A 23853-nucleotide genomic window follows, 5' to 3' on the forward strand; every position below is an offset into this window, starting at 1 on the left:
CCCCATCATCCTAACCCCACCACCTCCTCCCTCTCTCCATTGTTCCTTCTCCTGTTGCTCACCCCTCCCTCTCAACCCCTCCCTCTCAACCCCTCCCTTTCAACCCCTCCCTCTTAACCCCTTCCTCACAACCCCTTCCTCACAACCCCTTCCTCACCCCTCCCTCACCCCTCCCTCTCCTTCCTCCCCCCTCCCCTCGACCCCTTCCTAACCCCTCCCTCCCCACCCCTTCCTCACCCCTCCCTACAACCCCTCCCTTACAACCGCTCCTTACAACCCCTCCCTCACAACCCCTTCCTCACCCCTCCCCTTCCTCACCCCTCACCCCCTTCCTCACCCCTCCCTCCCCCCTTCCTCACAACCCCCCCTCCCCCTTCACCCCTCCCTCAAACCCCTCTCCTTCCTCACCCCTCCCTCACCCCTTCCTCATAACCCCTTCCCTCACCCCTCCTCCTCCCTTCCTCACCCCCCTCCCCACTAACCCCTCCCACCCCCTTCAACAACCCCTTCCTCACAACCCCTTCCTCACCCCTCCCTCAAACCCCTTCCTCACCCCTCCCCTAACAATCCCTTCCTCACCTCCTCCCCCTTCCTCACCCCCTCCCTCACCCCTCCCTCAACCCCTTCCTCAACAACCCCTTCTCACAACCCTTCCTCCCCCCCTCCCCTCACAATCCTTCCTCACCCTCCCCTCCCAACCCCTTCCTCACCCTCAACCCCTTCCTCCCCCTTCCCCACCCTTCCCTCCAACCCCTTGCTCACCCCTTCCTCATAACCCCTTCCTCACCCCTCCCTCATAACCCCTTCCTCACCCATCCCTCACAACCCCTTCCTCACCCCTCCCTCATAACCCCTTCCTCACCCCTCCTCCTTCCTCCCTTCCCTCACCCCTCCCTCCCCTTCCTCACCCCTCCCTCAAACCCCTTCCTCACCCCCTCCCTCCTCCCCTTCCTCACCCCTCCCTCATAACCCCTTCCTCACCCCTCCCTCCCCCCCCTTCCTCAAACCCCTTCCTCACTTAACCCCTTCCCCACCCCTCCCCTCCCCTTCCTCCCCCCTTCCTCATAACCCCTTCCTCACCCCTCCTCCCCCCCTTCCTCACCCCTCCCTCCCCCTTCCTCACCCTCCCTTCCCTTCCTCACCCCTCCCAGCCCCCTCCCTCATAACCCCTTCCTCACCCCTCCCTCATAACCCCTTCCTCACCCCTCCCTCACAACCCCTTCCTCACCCATCCCTCACAACCCCTTCCTCACCCATCCCTCACCACCCCTTCCTCACCCATCCCTCACCCTCTCACTCCTTGTGGCAGCAGCTGAGGCGTGACTGTACACTGTGTTGATAATTAAGAAAAATTAACTTCACGAGGCCCTCAGAGGCTGGTGGGCTGTAACCATTAACACCTGCTGTACTATTTACCTGTTTAATTGACCTAGTTTTGTTATAGACGAAGACTAATATCTTTTATGTGAACTAACTAACAACACAATATATAATAACCGACAAGACAATACCAGTACGTGATGTATTTTTAGTGAACTATTTTCGTAAATGATCCTGACTAAATTTTTTTATCCAAAGTTTTCTTGAGAATTTTATTGATATTCCTTTCACTTATTTATGATATTAATATTTAAGTAAAAATCTACATATCTGATGCTTTGTTTACTATATTTAACGAAGTGTTAGTAAAATATTTAACACCTCAGTTTTTGTTTATCATATTAAATGCATGAATCATATTACCATCATATCTTTTACTTCAACCTTTGTAATCAATCTTTAAATAACTTGATATCTGTACATTACCTAACCTTTGTTATCACCTGAGTCACTAATTAGAGATGTGTGTGTTGACAGATATGGGCGAGTGTGGGTGTGTGGAGGGCGGCGGGGTGGTGACGATGGGCCCGGGGGAAGGGTGCCCGTGCCAGTGCCCGCCCACCACGCCCACTTTCAGGGATGACTCCACTACCTGTATCGCCACCCTAGACGGTAATTGTTCTACTGTACGTCTTGCTTAACACACACACACACACACACACACACACGCGCGCGCGCGCGCGCGCGCACAGTAATACCTTTAAACTTCTACCTCTACTTCAGGAAAATAGATAGGAGGACCAACACTTGAGGACCAGTCAGGACAGAGGAGGAGGAGGAGCAGCAGCAGGAGGAGCAGCAGCAGCAGGAGGAGGGAGCAGGAGGAGGAGGAGGAGGAGGAGGAGGAGGAGGAGGAGGAGGAGGAGGAGGAGCAGGAGGAGGAGGAGCAGCAGGAGGAGGAGCAGCAGGAGGAGCAGCAGGAGGAGGAGCAGCAGGAGGAGGAGCAGGAGGAGGAGGAGGAGGAGGAGGAGGAGGAGGAGGAGAAGGAGAAGGAGAAGGAGCAGGAGGAGGAGGAGATGTCGAGTATCACTCACAACATACCTGAGGTCTCTCTCTCTCTCTCTCTCTCTCTCTCTCTCTCTCTCTCTCGCGACATTTCTTCTTCCCGATTTGTTCCCATACATGTCTCTTCTCTCTCCCTTTTCCTCACCTTTTATCGTCTCTTCTCCATCTCCCACTGGCAATCAATCAAGGTTCACGTGACTCATGCCGAAGTAGACCTGGGCGTTATCTTCCCAGCTTTCATTATCCTCAAACAGCTTTCCGGCACCGAGGGAGATTAATTACCGCCGCTGGTTAATTAGGCGAGGTCTAAACGGCATGCTAATGAGACCGCGGTTCTTTAAAAGACGTAATTATAGGTTTCAAACGCACACAGATACAGGCTAGAGGGAGGTGATTATTTCCCCCTATAATCTTGACTCTACCTACTGTATAATCTTTACTCCATCTTATCACGCACGAGAGTTTAGTTTTTAATTATCCACTAAATTTTTGTTTTGTTATTATTCATATCTGTATTTTCCGATTATTAAATTAGGTGTTAAATAGATAACATTGTTTTTACCGGTGTCAGAGGCAAAGGTGTTATCAGGAGTATATGTATAGGTAATTAAGGAGAGAGAGAGAGAGAGAGAGAGAGAGAGAGAGAATTAAAAGTTCGACCTGTAGTGGTGGTGGTGGTGGAAGGCGTAGTAGACGGATGATCTTACCTGGGCCTGAGAGCGGTAGCCTCCCACCTTCACCCACCTCATCCATCACCTCCGGCACTGATCCACGACCCTTAAGGGAGGCTAGGAGACCAAGCATCCACCTCTGAGATATATGAAGGAGGAGTGAGGGGGGTTGAGGGGTGAGACTGATGAACTGAGAGGTGAGGAGGGAGGTGAGGGGTGATGATATAGGGCACAAAAGGACAGTAGAGTTAAGGAAAAGTGGTTAATACTCTCAAAGACAAGATCACAGAGACGACACACAGTGAACCTTGGAAACAACGAGAGTACAGTATAGTTATTCAGGTTTCGATATTTACGTTTCCTTTTAACTCTCTCTGAGCCATCACCCGCGGGAGGTCAAAATAGGATGGTAATTACAGGAAAACTCTTCACAAAAACCTGTAGTGTCTAAGCCCAAACCACGACGATCACATGCAGAAAATCTTGTTACTGATATACTGTATAATCTGCCCTTACGGTGCCTCCTGACGTGTTACCTAAGTGTTGTTACGTCAATATCGTCTCGATGTTAACACCTGATCTCTCACCTGAACACACACCGTAAGTTATACACCCAGCTCTACCGCCTCCAGGAGTGATTACACAATAAGACTGTCCATTATATCCTCAGCTGCCTCTCTCTATCTGGGCGCCGCCTGTCAGCCCGCCACGCCGTCCTCCCTCCTGTCTCGAAGAACCAGCTAAATAAATTCCTCAAAACCGGTCGTCTTGTCCAGCAGGTTGGGTGAGGTGGGTGGCCAGAACAGCCAAGTCTTACAAAATAACGGAGTAATAGTACCACCTCAGTTTATTTACAGTAGCTCGTAGCGTGAAGGAGCTGGGGTGAAGCTCTTTATTTCGAATTCAAATAGTAAGCAAGAATCCTTATGTGTTGTAAAGTACCAGCCTCTAAATAAAAGCTATTTGATGTGTTGATAAACTATGACTCAGCAACACGCCCTTGTCTTCATCAGTTGATACTTTTTGATCTTCATAAAAGACTTTGATTTATTAATACGAAAAACAATTCCTGTACAGCTGCTGGTTGCGACAAAATATGTATACACGACTGAAAAGGCAAGAGTGAGAATCGAAGATACAGGAAGTTACATAGACTGTCAGACGGACGAACTGTGAATAATGTAACACAACACACAGCCAACGAGGAAACATTAAATACAAGATTAAAGACGAAGTTACTATAAAATTGTCCCTAGTGGCGGTGACGCGAACTAAGAGGTACTCGCCAGACCTCCAACAGAGAAACAATTGGATAAACGGAACGATCCAGTTTGTTAATACCGCGTCAGTGTGAGTAACAGCTGCAGGGAGGTGACGGGCAAACAGTCCCCTGGTGATCTTACGGCGTGTGTGCCTGTGGGAGGAGGTGGCGGGGGGACAGGAGACCAAGGAGAAGATAAAGTTGAAGGAGGAACCAATGGACTCAAGACTTACCCTCACCTGACACACTACTGACGAGAAAAAAAAATGAAAACATTGAAACAGATGAACAGTAAAGACGGAGTAAACACTTGAAAAAAAAAGAGGGATGTGAATAAACATTAAGGTGAGTACACAGCTGTTGCCTCGTACTCTACCTGGACTCTGAATGAATGAGACGACCCAGGAGGCGTGACCGTGACCTCATACGTGTCGCTCGGTTCTCACGCAACACAGTTAAAGTAAGGAGTAATGACAAAGGCTCCAGTCCGGTGTGGCAAGGCTGTCGTATAGTCATTGAAGGTGTGGGTGTGTCCTGCTGGGTGAGGCGCTACAAAGTCCCCAAATGCGAAAGCGAAATGCAACGTCATTTTTACATTGTGTGTTGTGTGTGTGTGTGTGTGACTTACGGGTGCTGACTCCACTACACCTGTCTCCAGTGTACTGTTATCATTTTATATTTATTTTATTTATTATCGAAGTAATTTCCTAAACTAAGTCTTTTAAGTGTAGGCCAGGTAGGTGTGTGGCGTGGCAGGTACTGGACAGTGACACACACACACGTGGCCATAATATACTCACACCTTGTTCACTCATCTTCACTACACGAGTCTATAATCACACCAGTGCCTAAAACATCTCATCATTCGTCAGTGTCAACCAACAACAAGGCGATAACTGTGTATTCTCGAGGATGATGAAGACACGGCTCCACAACTAACCTAACCTAACACTACCCTGAAATAAGGACGTAGGCAGCAGCAAGAGGAAGATGGTTAGGAATTGATAATTTCTAGTTTAGTTTACGGGCAACTTGCCAATAACTTTGTGGTCAGGTTTTGGCCTGCCGGCGAGTGGTAGAATGAGGGAGAAGATTTGTTAATTCTCTTCTCCCTCCCTCCCTCCCTCCCTCCCTCCCTCTCTCTCCCCCACTCCCTCCCTCCCCCACTCCCTCCCTCTCCCCCACTCCCTTCCTCTCCCCCACTCCCTTCCTCTCCCCCACTCCCTCTCAATACCTGGGTGCTGGAAGCGAGGGTGGAGACAAGCAGAAGCGGCCGACGAAGATCACTGGCAAGAGGTATGCAGAGATCCTGAACACACATAACATAAACAATAACACACACACGCACACACAATAACACAACTGTTGTAGGTTGTGAGCTTGAGAAGATGTTGTGTGATGCACTGATAGAAACAGTGACTCACAAGATGGCCATTACTCAAGTCATATACCTCAAGTTTTACCTCAAGCTTAACCTCAAGTTTTACCTCAAGATCCACCTCAAGATCCACCTCAAGATCCACCTCAAGTTCACCTCAAGTTCGAACTCAAGTTATACCTCAATGCTGTGATTGGTTAAGAATTAGTGATTTATGAGTTTTTCTTTTGTTAAGATTCTAAGCATAGTATCTTAGCATTGACGAGAGAGAGAGAGAGAGAGAGATTTTCGAGATTTTCCTTGCCCCCGTGGTCCACAGGTCAGGCTGGCGGGGACAGGGAATTAGCTTCACCAGTACCGATATGATCACCCGCTGCAACAACCGTCAGGGTAAGGCCGGTATTACCCCCAGGTGCATTATGTTTACACTGCTGGTATAACGCTACTCTGGCCCACTGTGTGTGTGTGTGTGTGTGTGTGTGTGTGTGTGTGTGTGCGTGCGTGTGTGTGTGTGTGTAAAACAAAACGAATGACCCATAGAGCTAACCTAACTACTGTAGATCAAAGGTCAAATCATATTCTTATATACAGCATAAGGTCAAAACAGCCTCAACTACGGCCCATACGTAAGTTAACTCACAACTACACAACACCGTCATAACTGGATACTGAATATGAACTTAGACATTAGAACTAGTTGGTAAATGGAAAATTAACCTGAGGTGTATTTACTTAAGCTGTATTTTGGAGGGAACAAAATTTACAACCCCCTAAATCTGACGATGATCCTATTATCTTTGAGATCGGTTATATACAGTATAATCGGAAACTACAATTATAGATAATCCTTTGATCTTCTGAATAATGTATAAGCCGATAATTGATCTCGGGATAAACACAATGACTTGACGCCAGATTTTTCAGGGCAGGAGATAATTTGTCACTTGTAAATCAGTGCCATAAAAAATAACACGGCCACAGCAACACACAGGCCGGCCCTAGGGCCACCTTGGCGTGAATTTGTTTAAGGTGTAGAAGCAGCCGTCAACACAACAACCACACCCTGAGTGAACGAGTTGCATGAATCAGTGTCAAGGAATTGTCCGAGAAGACCGGACAACTCACCAACTGCACTGGCTAACCATTACCCCGGAATACAATCCGGGGGTCGAACTCGGGTGCACTCGCTTGCTGACCATTACACAGTAGGTCGCCACATACATACATTACTTACATACATACATCATAAAACACAACTCAATAATAAATACATCAGGAGTCTCATACATTACATATCCTTCATTAACACACAACACAGGTACTAAACACCTCAAACATACTGACACACTCACCATCACTAAGGAGTATCACCTTTTCATTCGTATACAAGTAACCATTAATGACGTCAATATGTAAAAATCAGATGACACCTGCCTTGATGACCCACGCCTGCAGGAACCTTGGTAGGGTATTAACTGAGTGTAGCAACGTTGGCAGGTTGTAGCTGACTGCTGATACAAATCATCCGTATACTGGCAGGCTGTTGAGAGCTAAGAAATCCTAGTTTATGAATGAATGTTGTAAAAAATTATCAAACTGATAAGAATGAATTACTGGATCACACAAACGACAGAATGTTTGGAGATGAAAGAAGTCTATCGCCAAGGTGAGTGTGTTCAGGGTGTACTAAGTGACGACCTCTTCACAACCACCCACTTCAGCCCGGGGAGAAACCAGGACCACCCATTTACCCAGCCCGCAGCCTCCCCACCAACAGGTTTACACCACCTTAACTACGGGTGGTACTGTTAGCGCCAGGGATAACTAACTAGTGTACTTGAGCACCAAACAACTGTCCCGTATAGCAACAAGTTACCATCTCCCTTAGCTATGTTGTCCGGACTAACGCTGAAGTAGTCATCTGGGTGTGTCTTAAACAGTGGATGTTAGGGTATCATCATCATCATCATCATCATCATCATCATTTTATTTATTTATTTATTTATTTATTTGTGAGATGGTGTTCATTTTTTCTATTTGTTCAGTGGTATAGTAAAATATCTATTTAACGGACTCTTTGGAGATGAAAGTCCATTACATATATCGAATGGTTCGTTAGATGTGAAACCCCCATCTAACTGATTATATGGAGATGAAAGTCCATTATATCGAGGGTTCACTGTATAAAGCTATCCTAGCAATGTTTTTTCCCGTGCAAAACATCATCTCCCCCGGTTTGCTAATACGTGCTGGGTTAGGTTAGGTTATAATAAACACAAGTAAATATTCTCATTTTGGATATGGAAGACTACCGCGCTATAATATTTACCACACAACAACGGACCTTACTTAACCCCACTAAAGCGCGAGTAACCAAGAACAGGTCATTAAATTCATGATCCGGCTCTTGAGGAACAAAGACCTATGAAACCTGTCACGCGCAGATATTTACTAATAGTAAGGTCAGCAAAGGCCGGTTTGGATTGACGAAACTGCTGAAATGATTTTGTTTGTGTGTGTGCATGTGTATTAATGATAATTATAATAATAATAATAATAATAATAAACGGTTTATTAATAGAGTTGCAGCCCCTGGCTGAACATATACAGACTTACATTTGATTTAGACATAATGATATAATATGCGTTGAATACATTTACAGGGCTATACAGTACATAAATCAGGAGTTGTAAATTAATTTAACAATAAATGGGATGGTACTGTTCTTATATCTATCGGCGCGGGCTCTTATGGGCTGAATTTTGTTGTAGTGGCGGACTGCGCGAGGTGGGTGGGGGGCTGCTGGTGGCAGGAGGTGGCGATGACAAGGATGGTGCATTAGTTGGCTGCCAAACCTTTGGGTGTGTGTGTGTGTGTGTGTGTGTGAGTAAATTCATCAAGACAGGTATTCACACAGGTGGGTCAAACAGCCAGTAGTAGTGTTGGTGACGTGGCTGACCTGTTGATCACTCCGCCATGAGTAAAAGCACCTCAAGTAGCACACCTGAGCAGCAGCGTAAACCCTCAAGTCTTTCCCTTCAACAAAATAATAATAAATAAACAAATATTTACGTCAGGCTGCTTCCTTCACAGTATTAACACACACTCATACACTCAACAAGATAAACTAAATTTCTAGTTTTCATTTTACCAAGAAATTGAAGAAAATGAGGAAAGATTCAATTAACTCATAACTTGTTAAAACAGTCTGGAGCCGAAGGAATCTGCCAGGAACTATGTAAACAACTCATAGTTACATTAACCTAATTTACCTGAAGATCACTACAACTAGAGTCTTCAATTGTCCTTGGCAGTCCACAGCTTCATATAGTAAACTGTACAAAAAGATCAAACACCCTATGCCTGACAAAAAACACTTCATCATATTTGCTCCACAAGACACCCTGACGACAATGAAATACAGGACCTTTTTGTGGTGGTGGCGTGTGACATATCGACAACTAGATCAGGATTCACCTCTTCTACTATCATTTCCAAGATTCCCAACGTCTCTCTTCGGTTCGTCCTCTCGAGACTTGTCAACTTGAGCAACTGAGACGATCAAGTTCGGGTATAAAGTGTCGCACCTTTTCGAGGGTTGTTAGGTCTTTCTGTAGGTTAGTTTAGGTTAGTCATTACTCAGTAGCCTGGGGCGGGGCGAGAGTTATAAAGCTGTAGGAACATTTTCTCATCATTCAGAAGTACTTTACGACTTACAGATCCTGGAGTTTGATTGCATGCTTTTCTTCACTACTGGTCTATCACGACGCCTAGTTGTTGAGGACGCTAACGTGAAGACTGGAGAATACCCCTGTGTCTTCCACCTGAGAGAGAGAGAGAGAGAGAGAGAGAGAGAGAGAGAGAGAGAGAGAGAGACACACACACGGACAATTTTATATTATTATTAAAATCATTAAATAAAGACTCAGGTGTAGCGTGATAGTACCAGGTAAATAAGAACATTAATTAACAGCCTCCCCCACCCCTCACGGGAGAGTCTACCTGCAGAAAATGGCGCAGCTGTACTTAGACCCATCATCACTGTAATAAACGACCCATTTACGATGAAGCTAGACGATACTGGCAATGAACCAAGAGTAACAAGTTCGCAACAGTAATATTAAGTGTATAAGCTGTAAATAACCTAACCTACCGCCATCTTGACACCACACATATCCAAAGCACAGTCTCTCTCTCTCTCTCTCTCTCTCTCTCTCTCTCTCTCTCTCTCTCTCTCTCTCAGTCTGTCTGTTTACTATGCATGGCTACAGTTTGCTTTAGACAGATCTGATATGCATATGTAATAAGCCCAGAGAATTAACACGGACGTCTAAGATAGGTGGACGCCCCCTGTACACGATGAAGTTTTTCAACATAGAGGTAAATCTGGTGAGGTGTTTATTTCTCGCGTATGTTGTTAGTTTTGGTGAAGGGCGAACACACAGTATAGTAGGAGCTGCCTTTGTTATTATAGAGACGGGGACACCTTCTGTAATATTGTGCGTCTGTGTGGCTGTCTTGGTTTCATCAACTTTTTTGTTTTAACATAAGTAGCTGAAATTTGGTTTGGTTATGTAAACAGTGTTAATAATGCTGTTGTTGGGGGTGTTGTGTCTGTGGCCGTTCTGATCAACTGTACTTTGTCGAAACATAAGAGGACAACTCCGGTTACCATGTTATTTATTACTAAACAATGATGTCAGATTTGTTATGGTCAAATATATAACTGACTCCTGTACAGTAAAGAGCAGCACACTACAACATTTCCGTGTTTCCGTGATTGGTTGTGTTTTGTTGACCTTTGAGTAAAAACTTTAATCGAATGTTTGAGCATCGGAGGCCCTAGGGTACAGCCAAGAGCTGCGAGAGAAGAATTATCCCGAAAAAATACAAATTATATATCTCACTATACTGAACCCCGTTACTCTAATCTGTAAGTCCACGAGGTGCCCTCAGCAGTAGTTCTGACAGTACTGGCACCGGGATCCTAAAATGTTGAACACTGTATTAACTACCCACACCCACGAGACACAGTCGAGTGTTGGTCACAATAAGAATAAAAGTAATATTGCATTAGAAGACTGTCAACAGAGCCAGTGAGAAACAATAGTAGAAAGACAACGAAATATTGTAGTGAGTGTCAGGTGTTAAAGCTGCATCAGACACAACTCTTGTTTTCGTTTACAGGAGCTGGTCAGAGTTGAGTGTTGGACGCCCACGGGGATAATATCTCTCTAGGTATCACTATATCTTCATACTTGCTGCATAACTAACACATTATCAGCGTTGTTGCGACAGGAGTGGTGGAGTCAACTTGCTACTACACAGTCCGATGCAAAGTTGGTGAAGCAATAAATCCTGATATTTGCATTTTTATGATATCAAGCATCATGGAATCTATGTTTTCCGTGTTTAATAAATTCTTTAATATACATTTAAGAGCCAAAGGTTGTCTTAAAACCAACAACATAGGCATGAATATTAAATGTGATATAATTCACCAGGTTCCCACTGCGTATCGTGTTGTACTAAACACAAAACCACTTGAGGTATTCATTAATCACTCGGGAATACCTGACTTTCTAATACCTTAGCTCTAAGGTACCGAAGGTTTAATTGTGATTGTAATCGTCCCTGTGATCGCCTCCCGCCCCCTCACCCCCGGGTAGGGTTGCCGTTCTTGGCCTGAGCCTCCCTGTGTGGAGCCGTGGTGGCGAGAGCACCCAGGCGCTGCCCTACGGAGGGACAAGATCCATTCATCTGCGCCTGACCGGTCCTTGCTCCCTCCTACCTACAACGTCTGCTACCATTACCTTTATGGAACTTCACTAAATTAAAGAATAGATCGCTCGTTGTCTATTGACTGCTCCGACACAACACTCGCTGTACCTCTCCCTCAGTGCCTCTGGACACCACACCCGGTAGCCTAACCACTCTGTGTGTAACAGCGAAACTGTAGCCTCGACAATTATTCCCATCTCTGCTGACCAACGAGACGAATGGTTGACAATGAGCTGCATCACGCGGACTATCTATCAAAGCGGCACAAGCGATGGCGTTTAGCTATTATTTGCAACACTTAGTAAGTTTCTCTGTCACCAATTTGACAAAAAGGTGTACTGAAACACAAAGGTTAGGTGAGAAGTGTTTGTTTGACCCCAGATATAATTTTGCCTATCCAGCCAACAAGGTTATTACTTACGCGGTGCCAGGTCAGGGTGGAAGAGCGAGGGGAGGGGGAGATGGGAGACAATTTTAGGGAGGGAAGAAAGTATCTCAGGCGTCATCAGAGGGCGGCATGAAAACGAGAGTAACTTGTCAAAATGGGCGAGGACAAGAAGTCAGGTATGGAGGCATAAGGATGTCAGAGGATGTGTCGCGAGGTTCAGAGACATCAGATCATGCATCATTAGGGAGATAGGTGTCAACTAATACGTCTTAGATGTCCGCTGGTACAGTACGTCAAGGGTGTCAGCTGCAATATCGAGCGGCTGGAGAGAGGAGAGGAGTGTATCATCTCCCAGCTAAGTTAAGTTCCTCCGCCCAAGCTGGAGGACCTACCCGGTTATTAGTAAAGGCTCGGGCAGTATAATCACACTGGCTGCTCGATACATCAGGCGTCGCTCCCTCTACCGCCCTCCCATCATCACCTGCTACACACCGCTCGCTCCACACCCTGCGTCTTCAAACAGCATCTACCTCCTAGCAGATGAAGTCAATGGTAACACTCAGATAAAAAATACATTGGATTCCTTGTTATTCATAAGATTAATTTTGCATTGAAAATAAGCCATTTTTTCAAGAGTGTAGTGAATACAAGAAATAAAGCAAGCAATAAATCTCCGGTTTTGATTAACTGTGTAAGGTATTAGATGCACCGCAGGAGAGCTACCACGTCTGGGCCAGGGGTGGAGAGAGAGAGAGAGAGAGAGAGAGAGAGAGAGAGAGAGAGAGAGAGATATTCCTTGCCCCCGTGGTCCACAGGTCAGGCTGGCGGGGACAGGGAATTAGCTTCACCAGTACCGATATGATCTCCCGCTGCAACAACCGTCAGGGTAAGGCCGGTATTACCCCCAGGTGCATTATGTTTACACTGCTGGTATAACGCTACTCTGGCCCACTGTGTGTGTGTGTGTGTGTGTGCGTGTGTGTGTGTGTGTGTGCGTGCGTGTGTGTGTGTGTGTAAAACAAAACGAATGACCCATAGAGCTAACCTAACTACTGTAGATCAAAGGTCAAATCATATTCTTATATACAGCATAAGGTCAAAACAGCCTCAACTACGGCCCATACGTAAGTTAACTCACAACTACACAACACCGTCATAACTGGATACTGAATATGAACTTAGACATTAGAACTAGTTGGTAAATGGAAAATTAACCTGAGGTGTATTTGCTTAAGCTGTATTTTGGAGGGAACAAAATTTACAACCCCCTAAATCTGACGATGATCCTATTATCTTTGAGATCGGTTATATACAGTATAATCGGAAACTACAATTATAGATAATCCTTTGATCTTCTGAATAATGTATAAGCCGATAATTGATCTCGGGATAAACACAATGACTTGACGCCAGATTTTTCAGGACAGGAGATAATTTGTCACTTGTAAATCAGTGCCATAAAAAATAACACGGCCACAGCAACACACAGGCCGGCCCTAGGGCCACCTTGGCGTGAATTTGTTTAAGGTGTAGAAGCAGCCGTCAACACAACAACCACACCCTGAGTGAACGAGTTGCATGAATCAGTGTCAAGGAATTGTCCGAGAAGACCGGACAACTCACCAACTGCACTGGCTAACCATTACCCCGGAATACGATCCGGGGGTCGAACTCGGGTGCACTCGCTTGCTGACCATTACACAGTAGGTCGCCACATACATACATTACTTACATACATACATCATAAAACACAACTCAATAATAAATACATCAGGAGTCTCATACATTACATATCCTTCATTAACACACAACACAGGTACTAAACACCTCAAACATACTGACACACTCACCATCACTAAGGAGTATCACCTTTTCCTTCGTATACAAGTAACCATCAATGACGTCAATATGTAAAAATCAAATATGAACACAATACACTAATTAACCTGTGCTTCTGATGGATCAAGGTGTAAGGGTTACCCGCCAGGTATGAGGTGTTGGTATTACTGCAAATAACATCAGGGACATTGAAGATAAAAAAGAAGGGGATTTTTTTGTTGGTCATTGCCACCCCAGACGATGTTTAATGCCCCGTTAACGTCTGGCGTTCACTGGTTTCTGGTCATATTATTTCATCTTGTGTTGTTTAAATTAATAGAAGTTAATTGGTTGAGTTTTGAGGTTTTTAGCGACAGTTTCTTTACTAATGTTTTAACTTGTTTGTTATAATGATCAATTGATTGGTTGTTTTTGGTGAGAAGTGCCGGCCTTGACCTGAGAGAGAGAGAGAGAGAGAGAGAGAGAGAGAGAGAGAGAGAGAGAGAGAGAGAGAGAGAGTCTGTAGGGAACTTGACATAAAACTCTCTTGACATAACCCGCAGTAACTTTACCTTATCCTCACTACATAAAGTTAGATTTACTGAAACATTGAATAACAACATAAACAGCAAGACACTTTTATCAACAAAAGTTTTTCATTATAACAATACTTCTAGAAAGTTTTCCTTTTCCACAATAGATTCAGCTGTTTTTCCGCGTCATATGGACAGGTTTTTGCATACAATTTCGGGTACATAATTTCCCTTACCATTAGAATCCCCGCCAACATAGTTTAAATAATAAGCTGCGTAAATATTTTCAATTACTCGTGCTGGCCACACATACGCATACATTTCAATACGCAGCGTCTGGTATTATTCCCAAATACCTGTGGCGTATGATATATGCTACGCTTTGAATACCGAGTTCCAGCCACTGCTTTATTAACATACTGTTGGGAGGTTCACCTGTCAATGATGGTTCCTGGTGTTGTAAAGAAAACCTAACCTAACCACCTGACTCTCCCTCCCCCGACCTGCTTATCATAAACCTCACCACCCGGGGTAAAACACACTATACACAAGGTAGTCTTATCTTGCTTACGTAATATATTGTTGTGTAGGAGACTGTGGAAACAACGCCCCTTTTAAAGCCTCTCATCCACCTGTAAGTGTGTCAACAGGAAGGAATCGAATACTCATTAGTAGTGTTTAGTTAGTTTTACAAGGTGAAGTTTACCTCGTGACCTACATCAAACTGAACACTAAGGTAATGATAACAATTAAACACACAGACTGGATCATAAAGTTGCCCAAAGTAAATTTTAAAGACAGAAGGAAGACTCCAAGCACAGAGTCTGGCGTGATTTGAGCATTAGTGGTTACCTTCACCACAAGCACCAGCCAAGCGATTATTGACAGGGAGAGAGAAGTGGGCCCTGGGATTATAACAATAACAGAGGTGCTAACGTCATAAAAGCTACGACACAAGTTCTCTCGGTAACTCGCTCCAAAAAGTATCTTCAGGGAGAGGTCCGATGAATTTAAAAATGAACACTGCGACTCCTGTTGTCTCGGTAGGGTTGTCAAAATTCTCCGTCCGTTGTGTCATATTGTCTAACACAAAATTGTAAAGATACCTTTTGGAGTTAGTCTACAAGGAAGAGCTCTCACAGATTTTAAACAGTATAGTTGACAGTAATGAAACATCCAGCTGACATCTTTCTTGTTTACAGAGTGTTCCGTGGCGGACTTCGTTAGCAGTTCAGGCTCCGAGAAGATCCCGTATGTGTACATGCCCATGAAGCATCAGCTGGTCCACCCCACAGCTGAGGTCGCCCTTCTAGGTGAGTCTCAATCTTCACATGATTATTATATGTAACAGGAGGAAGAAGTGTATACTGGGTCCTCCTCCTTCAGAGTAAAGGAGCTCAGTAGGTCCTCCTTCCTTAGAGAGCCTCAACCATCAGCTGAACTATTCTGGAGTTAAACTAAAAGTCCACAATGAGTTTTTCTTCCTTTATCAGAAGCACCAACACCCACTAACCTAATGAGCGACAAACAGAGACAAATAACACCAACAGTCTGTAGATCAAGATGGGATTACAGAAGACATTACTACCCTGGAGTCAGTCAGTGGCACTCAGGCTGTCTAATGATCATTCCATTAGTGGAGGTGTTATGTAATCATCCGCCCTGTGTGGTTTAGGCTCCCTTTAACCTCAGTTAGTATTATGCTGCTCTGGTTGTTCGTGACCAGGTGAGGAGCGGTGCCAAGCCTCCCAACCTTCTCTTGTATTACCTGTGTGGATTAACCTTTAATTACCTTCTGTACTGTATTGTTTATCTCTATCCCACCTTTGGTATTTAATTAAAAAGTCAAGAAACACATAATTTAATTATAACGTAGAAAAACTAAGATATTGTTCAGTGTGTAAATAATATAGAGATCACCTGAGGATAAGACACCCCGGATTATTTCACCTGTTGATTAAGTAATAATCGAGGACACTGTTGCAGGTCTGGAACACGGCGGGTCTCCTGTGTTGTCCCCCGTGTGTGTGATCACCAAGGGCACCATCCTCACTCATGATGGCTGGCAGAATATGGCCAACACCTCCACCTTTGAGCCTCCCTTCAGGTAAGTTACTTCTCTTCCTCTTTCTCCACCTCCTCCTGCTCCTCCTCCTTACCCACCACCCCCCTCCTCCTCACATCATAACTACGCTGTTGTTTCCAATGTTTTGTGATCACAGGTAGCAGTGTTAGTATCCTCTCCATCTCTCTCTACACCACAGACTGTTTCGGGACAGTGGGATTTACGTACGTACAGTCACCAAACATGTCGAGTAAGACTGTCAGTAGATGATTAATGGAGACACTAGTAGGAATAGTCTCTCTCACTATCTCTCACACTCTCTCACTATCTCTCACACGTGGTCTAAGAAAATCTCTCACTATTTCTACCAACAAGTGAGAAGAAAATCGTTTAATAATTTAAATAAAATAATTGTAAAAAGTGCATTGTTGTTTTCGTTACTCTCTCTCTCTCTCTCTCTCTCTCTCTCTCTCTCTCTCTCTCTCTCTCTCTCATGTCCTTCTTCCCTTGAGGCTATAAATTTTCCTTTCATTAATCTCCTACATAATAGACAAACACAGACAGATAACAGAAACAGATTGCTATATATCACGGTAACGTCCGTACCATATCTCAAAAAAGTATCGGTCCACACTAAGAGACCACGGATGATACATACTGGGACATGCATTTACTTTGGTATATAGTTTAATACAAGTGATCGCGGGCACGTTCGTGCCCACTGAAAGTTTGAACGCTCGTGCTTGGCTAGCGTACAGCGAATGAGGGTGCGCCAAGTCCGTAGACTTGCATTTTTAATTAGGGTGCGCCAAGTCCGTAGACTTGCATCGTTTTCCATCGTAAATAAAATGGTTAATTAATGCCTTCCTAAAGAAACCATCGACATGGGACCAGGTTTGTTCCACTCTACGAAGTTTTTGCGATTTTTCCACCAAGTTTGATTAAAAACGATTGTGCCGTTTCTGCTGCCCAGAACAGACAGACAGACAGACAGACAGACGCCTAGTCCTATAGTATATTAGATAAGTAATGCAATATGTATTTATTTGGGTGTAATTAATATAATGTTCGGTTACCGAATGTCGTAAGATCAGTATGCCACAGAGCCACGCCTATCAACACTCCCTGGACACAGAGCCACGCATACCAACCATCCTGGGCTACAGAGACAGGCATACCAACTGGCCGGCGAGAGAGGTAACCTGTCTAGTGTGTCCAAAATATTAACACTCGACAAATATGTATGATTTGATTTTATGTGGTGTAAACACGTGTTCCTCCATAGGTATATCATCACTGTTTTGTCTCTTTGATTAATAATGAAAGGATAATGTAGAGTAAAAATGATCATAAGTTGGATAATGTGAGAAAAAATAAAATAATAAATATATCAACGTCGCCCATTTGTAAGACAAGATGGAAGCTTGGATCGTTTATTACACCGGTCAACACAATTTTTCTGGCACAAGGTTTTTAAACGGATTTTAAGTAAATTTGGGGTGCAGAATCCAAATATGACTTTGGTTTTTGTCTATCACATCAGGTTTTTGAGATATACCATATTGCACTTTTGCTGGGAAACGTAAACTTTTGGATCAAAATTGACGGTTTAAACATGTATACATAAATTTTTCAGCATTATAATTTGTATTTTTCTATAACCAAAAATTGTTAATATCAAATTGGAAAGTTAATGCACATATAATATTTAAATGTAACATTGAAGGGTGAAAAAAAAACAATTAATGTACGGTAGAAATAGTGCAAGTATTAAGATCAAGTTACAGTTACATAAACTTCCTCTTTTTGGCCGATCTCTTATGTACAGCTTCTGGAATGTCTCTCATCAAACTCCAGCAGTAGTCCGCCATCATGTTCGAGTCCCATCGACCTTGGTAACGTTCTTCCATTACTTTAATGTCTTGATGAAAGCGCTCCCCTTGCTCCTCGCTCACTTCTCCCAGATTTTCTGGAAACTCGTCCAAGTGACTGTGTAAGTAGTGAACCTTGATACTCATTCTGCATCCAAGTGCTTGTAAACTCAAGAGCAGCTCTTCCACAATTTCTTGATAGTTGTCCGCTTTCTTGTTCCCTAAGAAGTTCTGCACCACATTAGAGAAAGCATTCCAAGTTCTTGCCTGTGCCTCAGTCATTGTTGCAAGGAAGTGTGGATCTCTGAGTAGTGTTCTTATTTGAGGTCCATCAAAAATCCCTACCTTTTTCTTCTCGTCGCTAAGACGTGGAAAGGTTGAGCATATATATCTGAAACACTCTCCACTATGACCAAGAGCCTTGACGAATTGCTTCATGATACCAAGTTTTATGTGCAGAGGAGGAAAGACAATGTTTTTCCTGTCAACCAGAGGATCGTTAATGATATTCTTGTCACCAGGCGTCAAACTATGTCTTGGTGGCCAATTCTTTTTCACCCAATGGTCTGCTGTAGCCCTGCTGTCCCAGAAGCACAGAAAACATGGGTATTTTGTGTACCCTCCTTGCTGGCCCAATAGAAAGTCTACCATTTTCAAGTCCACACAAATTAACCATTCATGAGCATGGTATTGCAACCTCTCTAGAACAGTCTTAATGTTTTCATACTCTTCTTTAATTTGTACAGAATGTCCGATTGGAATTGAACCATACTTGTTTCCGTTATGAAGAAGAACACATTTCAAGCTCCTTTTAGAACTGTCAATAAAAAGTCTCCAATCCTTACTATCATATGCTGGTAGTCCCATGGAGAGAAGAAGTCCTTCTACATCATTACAAAACACAAGCTGGTCATATGAATGAAAGTACTTCCGCAGTTGCTCTTCTCTGTTGCGATAAAAGGAGACACTCGTGCCAGGTTTTAAGAGTCGTTTCTCTTGAAGCCTGGAAGCTAACAATTCAGCAGACTGTTTTGGCAAATTTAGATCTCTGACCAGATCATTCAATTCTGACTGAGTAAACAACGTTGGCTTTTCACAATCTTCACCAGATGGCTTGAAAAGATCAGTCTCTTCATCTTCATCAGTAGAAACAGGTGAATTCCGGTCTATATCCTCAATCTCTGGTAGCTCAGTAAATTCTGGCACGTTACGTGATGGAGCAAATCTGAGATCAGATTTGGATTCAGCACCTTAAAGTTAGTAAAAAACAGTTAAAAGGTTTCATGCCAGAAAAAAAATATATATTTTTGTAGACCAGTGTTATTGTTATTACACGAAATACTTATAATTTCTACAGGTATACGTTTTCGTTAATTAACATTGGTCATGCCTTATGGGACCACTGACTCACTGTGAACTATTTCTCATTAAGAGTTACGCCTTAAAGTAAAGACCCCTCGACTCAACCAATGTAAAAGCTGGTTTAGTTAATTTACTGAACCACACAACTGAAAATTAAACCTATACTGACCTACATTATATGGAGGGATATTACTCATACAAGAATCTCACACCAGACACCGGCGGGTCGTCAACATTCCAAAGGTGACTGTACCTCGGGGACACACTCTCCCAAAACGCTCTCTAATGGTGCGTGAAGACAATTTAAAGACCCTCATATAGGAAGAAACTATATTAGGTAGTAATGGTTCTGAAGACAACTCCATCACGCTCACAAGGTAGACAAGAACCCAACGAAGCAAACAAGGTTGAATTTGAGATTCACCTTCATAAAAGTCATGTTAAACAGAGGCTCAGAGATTCTTAGTTTGAGAGTCTAACAGCTTCATATAATGACAACATTTCAACAGGTGTAGAAAAGTCATCACCATTTTCTCTAAGACCACCAATACGTTTTGTTTACCAGGGCATCAACACCCAATAAGACTTATTTACACCACTGACACGTCTTTGTTTGTTAATTGATGTACAAAAAATATACTTTAGAAGATAATATTTTAACCTCATCATTATCCTTCCTAAACAAGTATGAAAATCAGGTTCGTCTATAATCTCTTTATTATTCAGTGTTTACAAAAAAAGCTCTGCGCTAATTATGGAGTGAGTTTATGTTAATGTGCATGAGATGGTAATTTGTCCGTTTAGGGTGTGGTGCTCTAAGAAATTTTTGTTTTTGGTTTTAAGGAGGGGAGGAGGGGGTAGGGGAGGGGGGGGGAAGAAATGGGAGGGGAAGGGAACAAGCAGGTCCAGCTAGTAAGTTAATTCAAGTGTCTGTTATCCCCAGTCAAGTAGGTCGTCGAGTTTATTTTGCTATCCTCCTGGCTGTGAAAGTGTCTGCGGCGGAGATGTGTTATATTTACTATTATATAATCTAGTCACCTTACCCTGTGCTGTTAAGGTTTTAACTGTTACTATTTGTTCAAGCCCATCTTATTTCTTCATTTAGTATTGTAACAAGCATTCTTTATTTCTCTAACGACCATCTGCATCGTTAAACGACCCATGTTTCACCGGCATGGCGGGAGCCGACCTTATATATAGGACCCACCAGCAGACGGAGTTTAGTCCAGTCCCTCTGCTCATTCAGTTCACGTTGTTTTGAGTGACACTTGTCACCTGTTACTTATACTTCATTTTATTTCTGTGTTGTTCCTGTCACCACCAATGTGGTATATCTATGTGAGTACCTATTTATGTCTCTTATGTGTCCATCAGTGCTTGCTTTGTTACATTTAAGTAATTCAGTGTTGTTTCACGATAGTTAATTTCAGTGTTAGTTTTTATATGTTTATGCAGTGTTAACGTAATCCAATGCTATATTTTTATTTTTTTGGTGTTTCGATGTTTTAGTATCATTTGTGTCTTGAAAGTTTCGATAGTGAATCAATTTGTTGTGACAGCCTCCGAGGCTCTTTATTGTGTTAATATTTAATTTAATTAAATTCTTAAAGGTTTACTTTATTTATTTTTATTCCCTTTTGATTTACTTCACTTTTTTGGTTTGGTTACGCCTAGAACCTGGATATTTAAGTAAATTAAGAGACGGCGTAACAGTGTGTTTGTGTGTGTGTGTGTGTGTGTTTGATGCTAAATATAGATAATTACAAAATAACAATAATTATTATTTCGGTAATTCTAACTTGTTAAGTATATATAAATGACCAAATAGAAAACTGTGATATCAACTAAAAATGAACCGCTACTTAAGTATTCTTAATTAACCAGTCTGATCTAACCTAACCTATCCTTTTTTTTTCTTTGCATGACAAAACAAAAATATTTGATATATTATTTTATAATCTGCACCTCCCCCCCCCCACACACACAAAAAAAATGATGTACAGACGTAAGCAAAGTGGTTTTGTCACAGAGAGCAGTTCGAATTGTTTTTTCTCGCTATTTCTTCGGTCTCATCATCATACAGACTAACAAATCATATTCCTGGACACAAAATATTCCCAAGAACAATGTCCAGTCCCGCAATCTTTAAGGGACTGTTGTACTTTCTTGTTGTGTATGTATGTGTGTGTGTGTCTGTGTTTCCCTTACACATTCCCACCAACACGACCCCCTCCCCTATAGGTCGGTCCACAGTTTGGAAGATAAAGTGGTGGAATTTGGTAGGGAGGTGCCGGTGACCTGGAGTATAAACTGTACAATTTATACACACATACATCCCCAACTGTCTTCAACATACCTCAATCATTTAACCCACATTTAGTTGACATTTAAGATTGTGTAATACATATGTTAGTGACACCATTACAGCTGCTACTTGCATTAGCTTACAACCAACAATTGTTATTATAATGTCTTCCTTACATAACAGTGCCACAACGCCATCCCAGCAGGCTCCTCGGCGTAAAGTTCTACCACAAACGTTCCTGACCAACGTCACCCCCAACACTTTGCACCAACAAGTAAACACTCTCCAGGCGTCACATCTTTTCTCCTCATATACGAAATAATGAATATCAACATAATTTTTTTACGGTGCAGATCTTTTTCTTCCCCAAAACAAACAAAGACACATAACTTTTACATATATTCCAAGCCGAAAAAAAAATCCGACTCCCATCTAACTCCTTACACATAAGACTCCCACCAGTTTCAGGTTCGTTCCTAGGGAGTGAAAAGTTTCTAAAGAGAGATCGATCAGGCGAAGAGATATTGCTGTCTCATAAAATGTCTCTCACAGTCTCATACAAATTTGGACAGTTGGCCATCCGGGTGACATACGGCTTTTCACAAGTTGTCTCCTTAGAAGGAAGCGGAGATAAATTGTTTTTCTTTCCTGTGGCTCCCAATATTGTTTTGTTCTGGTCTTTGTTAGGTATACTGTGTATGTGTGTGTATTTTTTGCTCTTTGATAGTGTCGCCTTCCACTGAATTCACCGATGATAATTCTGAACCATCAATAACTGCCTTGAAATTGCTATGGAATAATGTCATTCTCATTTGTATACAGCTTGAACAAAAAATTACTCATAATACGAAGAATTTGTAGATTAATTATATATGTGTATTTTCATATATAATTTTGGTGTATATCATGATGACCTACACCATCTTATCGAGTGATTCACAAGATTGTGTATCCAATTACAAGGCAAAGAATCTCAATGTTCATATGTAAATGGCCTAAATAGAAGAATAAACCAGAGGCTTTCTAATTTAAAACAAATGGAGAAACTAGAATCTGGCTTAAAGCAGAACCTAGAACAAACAAAAGCAGAAATTAAAACGTCTAATATAAAAGTACAAAATAAAAAAAATCTAAACCACGAGCATAAACCAAAACATCTCGAAAACAAAACCACAAACTAGAATCTTACTAAAAACAAAAACATTCTCAAAAGTACAAAACTATCTAAACCAAACATCAACAAAAAGTAAAATAATCAATCAAAACTTAGAACAAAGGAAAACAGATAACAAGAGCTGATCAATGGCTACATCAAACCACCACCAAAAACAAAACAAAAAAGTTTCCCAAGCGCGCAAAAACCACTTTCAATCAAGTTAAAAAATGCGAACAAAAAGCTACTTATTATCCGTCAAAAACCAGACACACTTCCCTATGAGTCCATTAGAGCGAGGCAGACATACAGGTTCTCTTAGAGGTTGGTCCTGTTTAGAAACTTGTCCGGTTACCTTCACACGTATACCGGCTCACTGCTTTGACGTTTGGAGCAGTGAGTGGCACGAGGTTATGAGTGGCTCTGGAGTCGAGGTTATGAGTGGCAGTGGCGTTGAGGTTATGAGTGGCAGAGGCGTTGAGGTCATGAGTGGCACTGGCGTCGAGGTTATGAGTGGCAGAGGCGTTGAGGTCATGAGTGGCACTGGTGTCGAGGTTATGAGTGGCAGTGGCATTGAGGTCATGAGTGGCACTGGCGTTGAGTTTAGTTCGGCTAGATTAATCTAGTTTAGTTTAGCTAAGGATTGAGTTTGTTAAATTCGGTCAAGTTGAAGAGGTAAACTTTGTGGTGAATCAAAAGTTATGAACGAGCCTTTGGTGACGTCGTATAGTGAATCAATAAAATACAAAACGGTAATACAAAATAGAGAGAGAGAGAGAGAGAGAGAGAGAGAGAGAGAGAGGATTGCGTAGGAAGGTCAGGCAAGGAATCGAGGTTGGTTTGAATCTTTTATGTCAACACACACGTAATTCGTCTAGCGA

General features: G+C 42.9%; 1 protein-coding gene across 1 annotated transcript; it reads left to right on the forward strand.

Annotated features, from left to right (window-relative positions):
* The first annotated feature begins 1859 nt into the window (after positions 1–1859).
* LOC121856751 lies at positions 1860–16535 on the forward strand. Its single transcript, XM_042352445.1, has 4 exons — positions 1860–1992; positions 15419–15529; positions 16203–16323; positions 16481–16535. Exons 1-4 carry the CDS (start codon positions 1860–1862, stop codon positions 16533–16535), a joined length of 420 nt encoding a protein of 139 aa, XP_042208379.1.
* The last annotated feature ends 7318 nt before the right edge of the window (positions 16536–23853 follow it).

This window comes from Homarus americanus, unplaced genomic scaffold (genome assembly GCF_018991925.1).
Source record: "Homarus americanus isolate GMGI-L3 unplaced genomic scaffold, GMGI_Hamer_2.0 scaffold50468, whole genome shotgun sequence".
NCBI lineage: Eukaryota > Metazoa > Arthropoda > Malacostraca > Decapoda > Nephropidae > Homarus > Homarus americanus.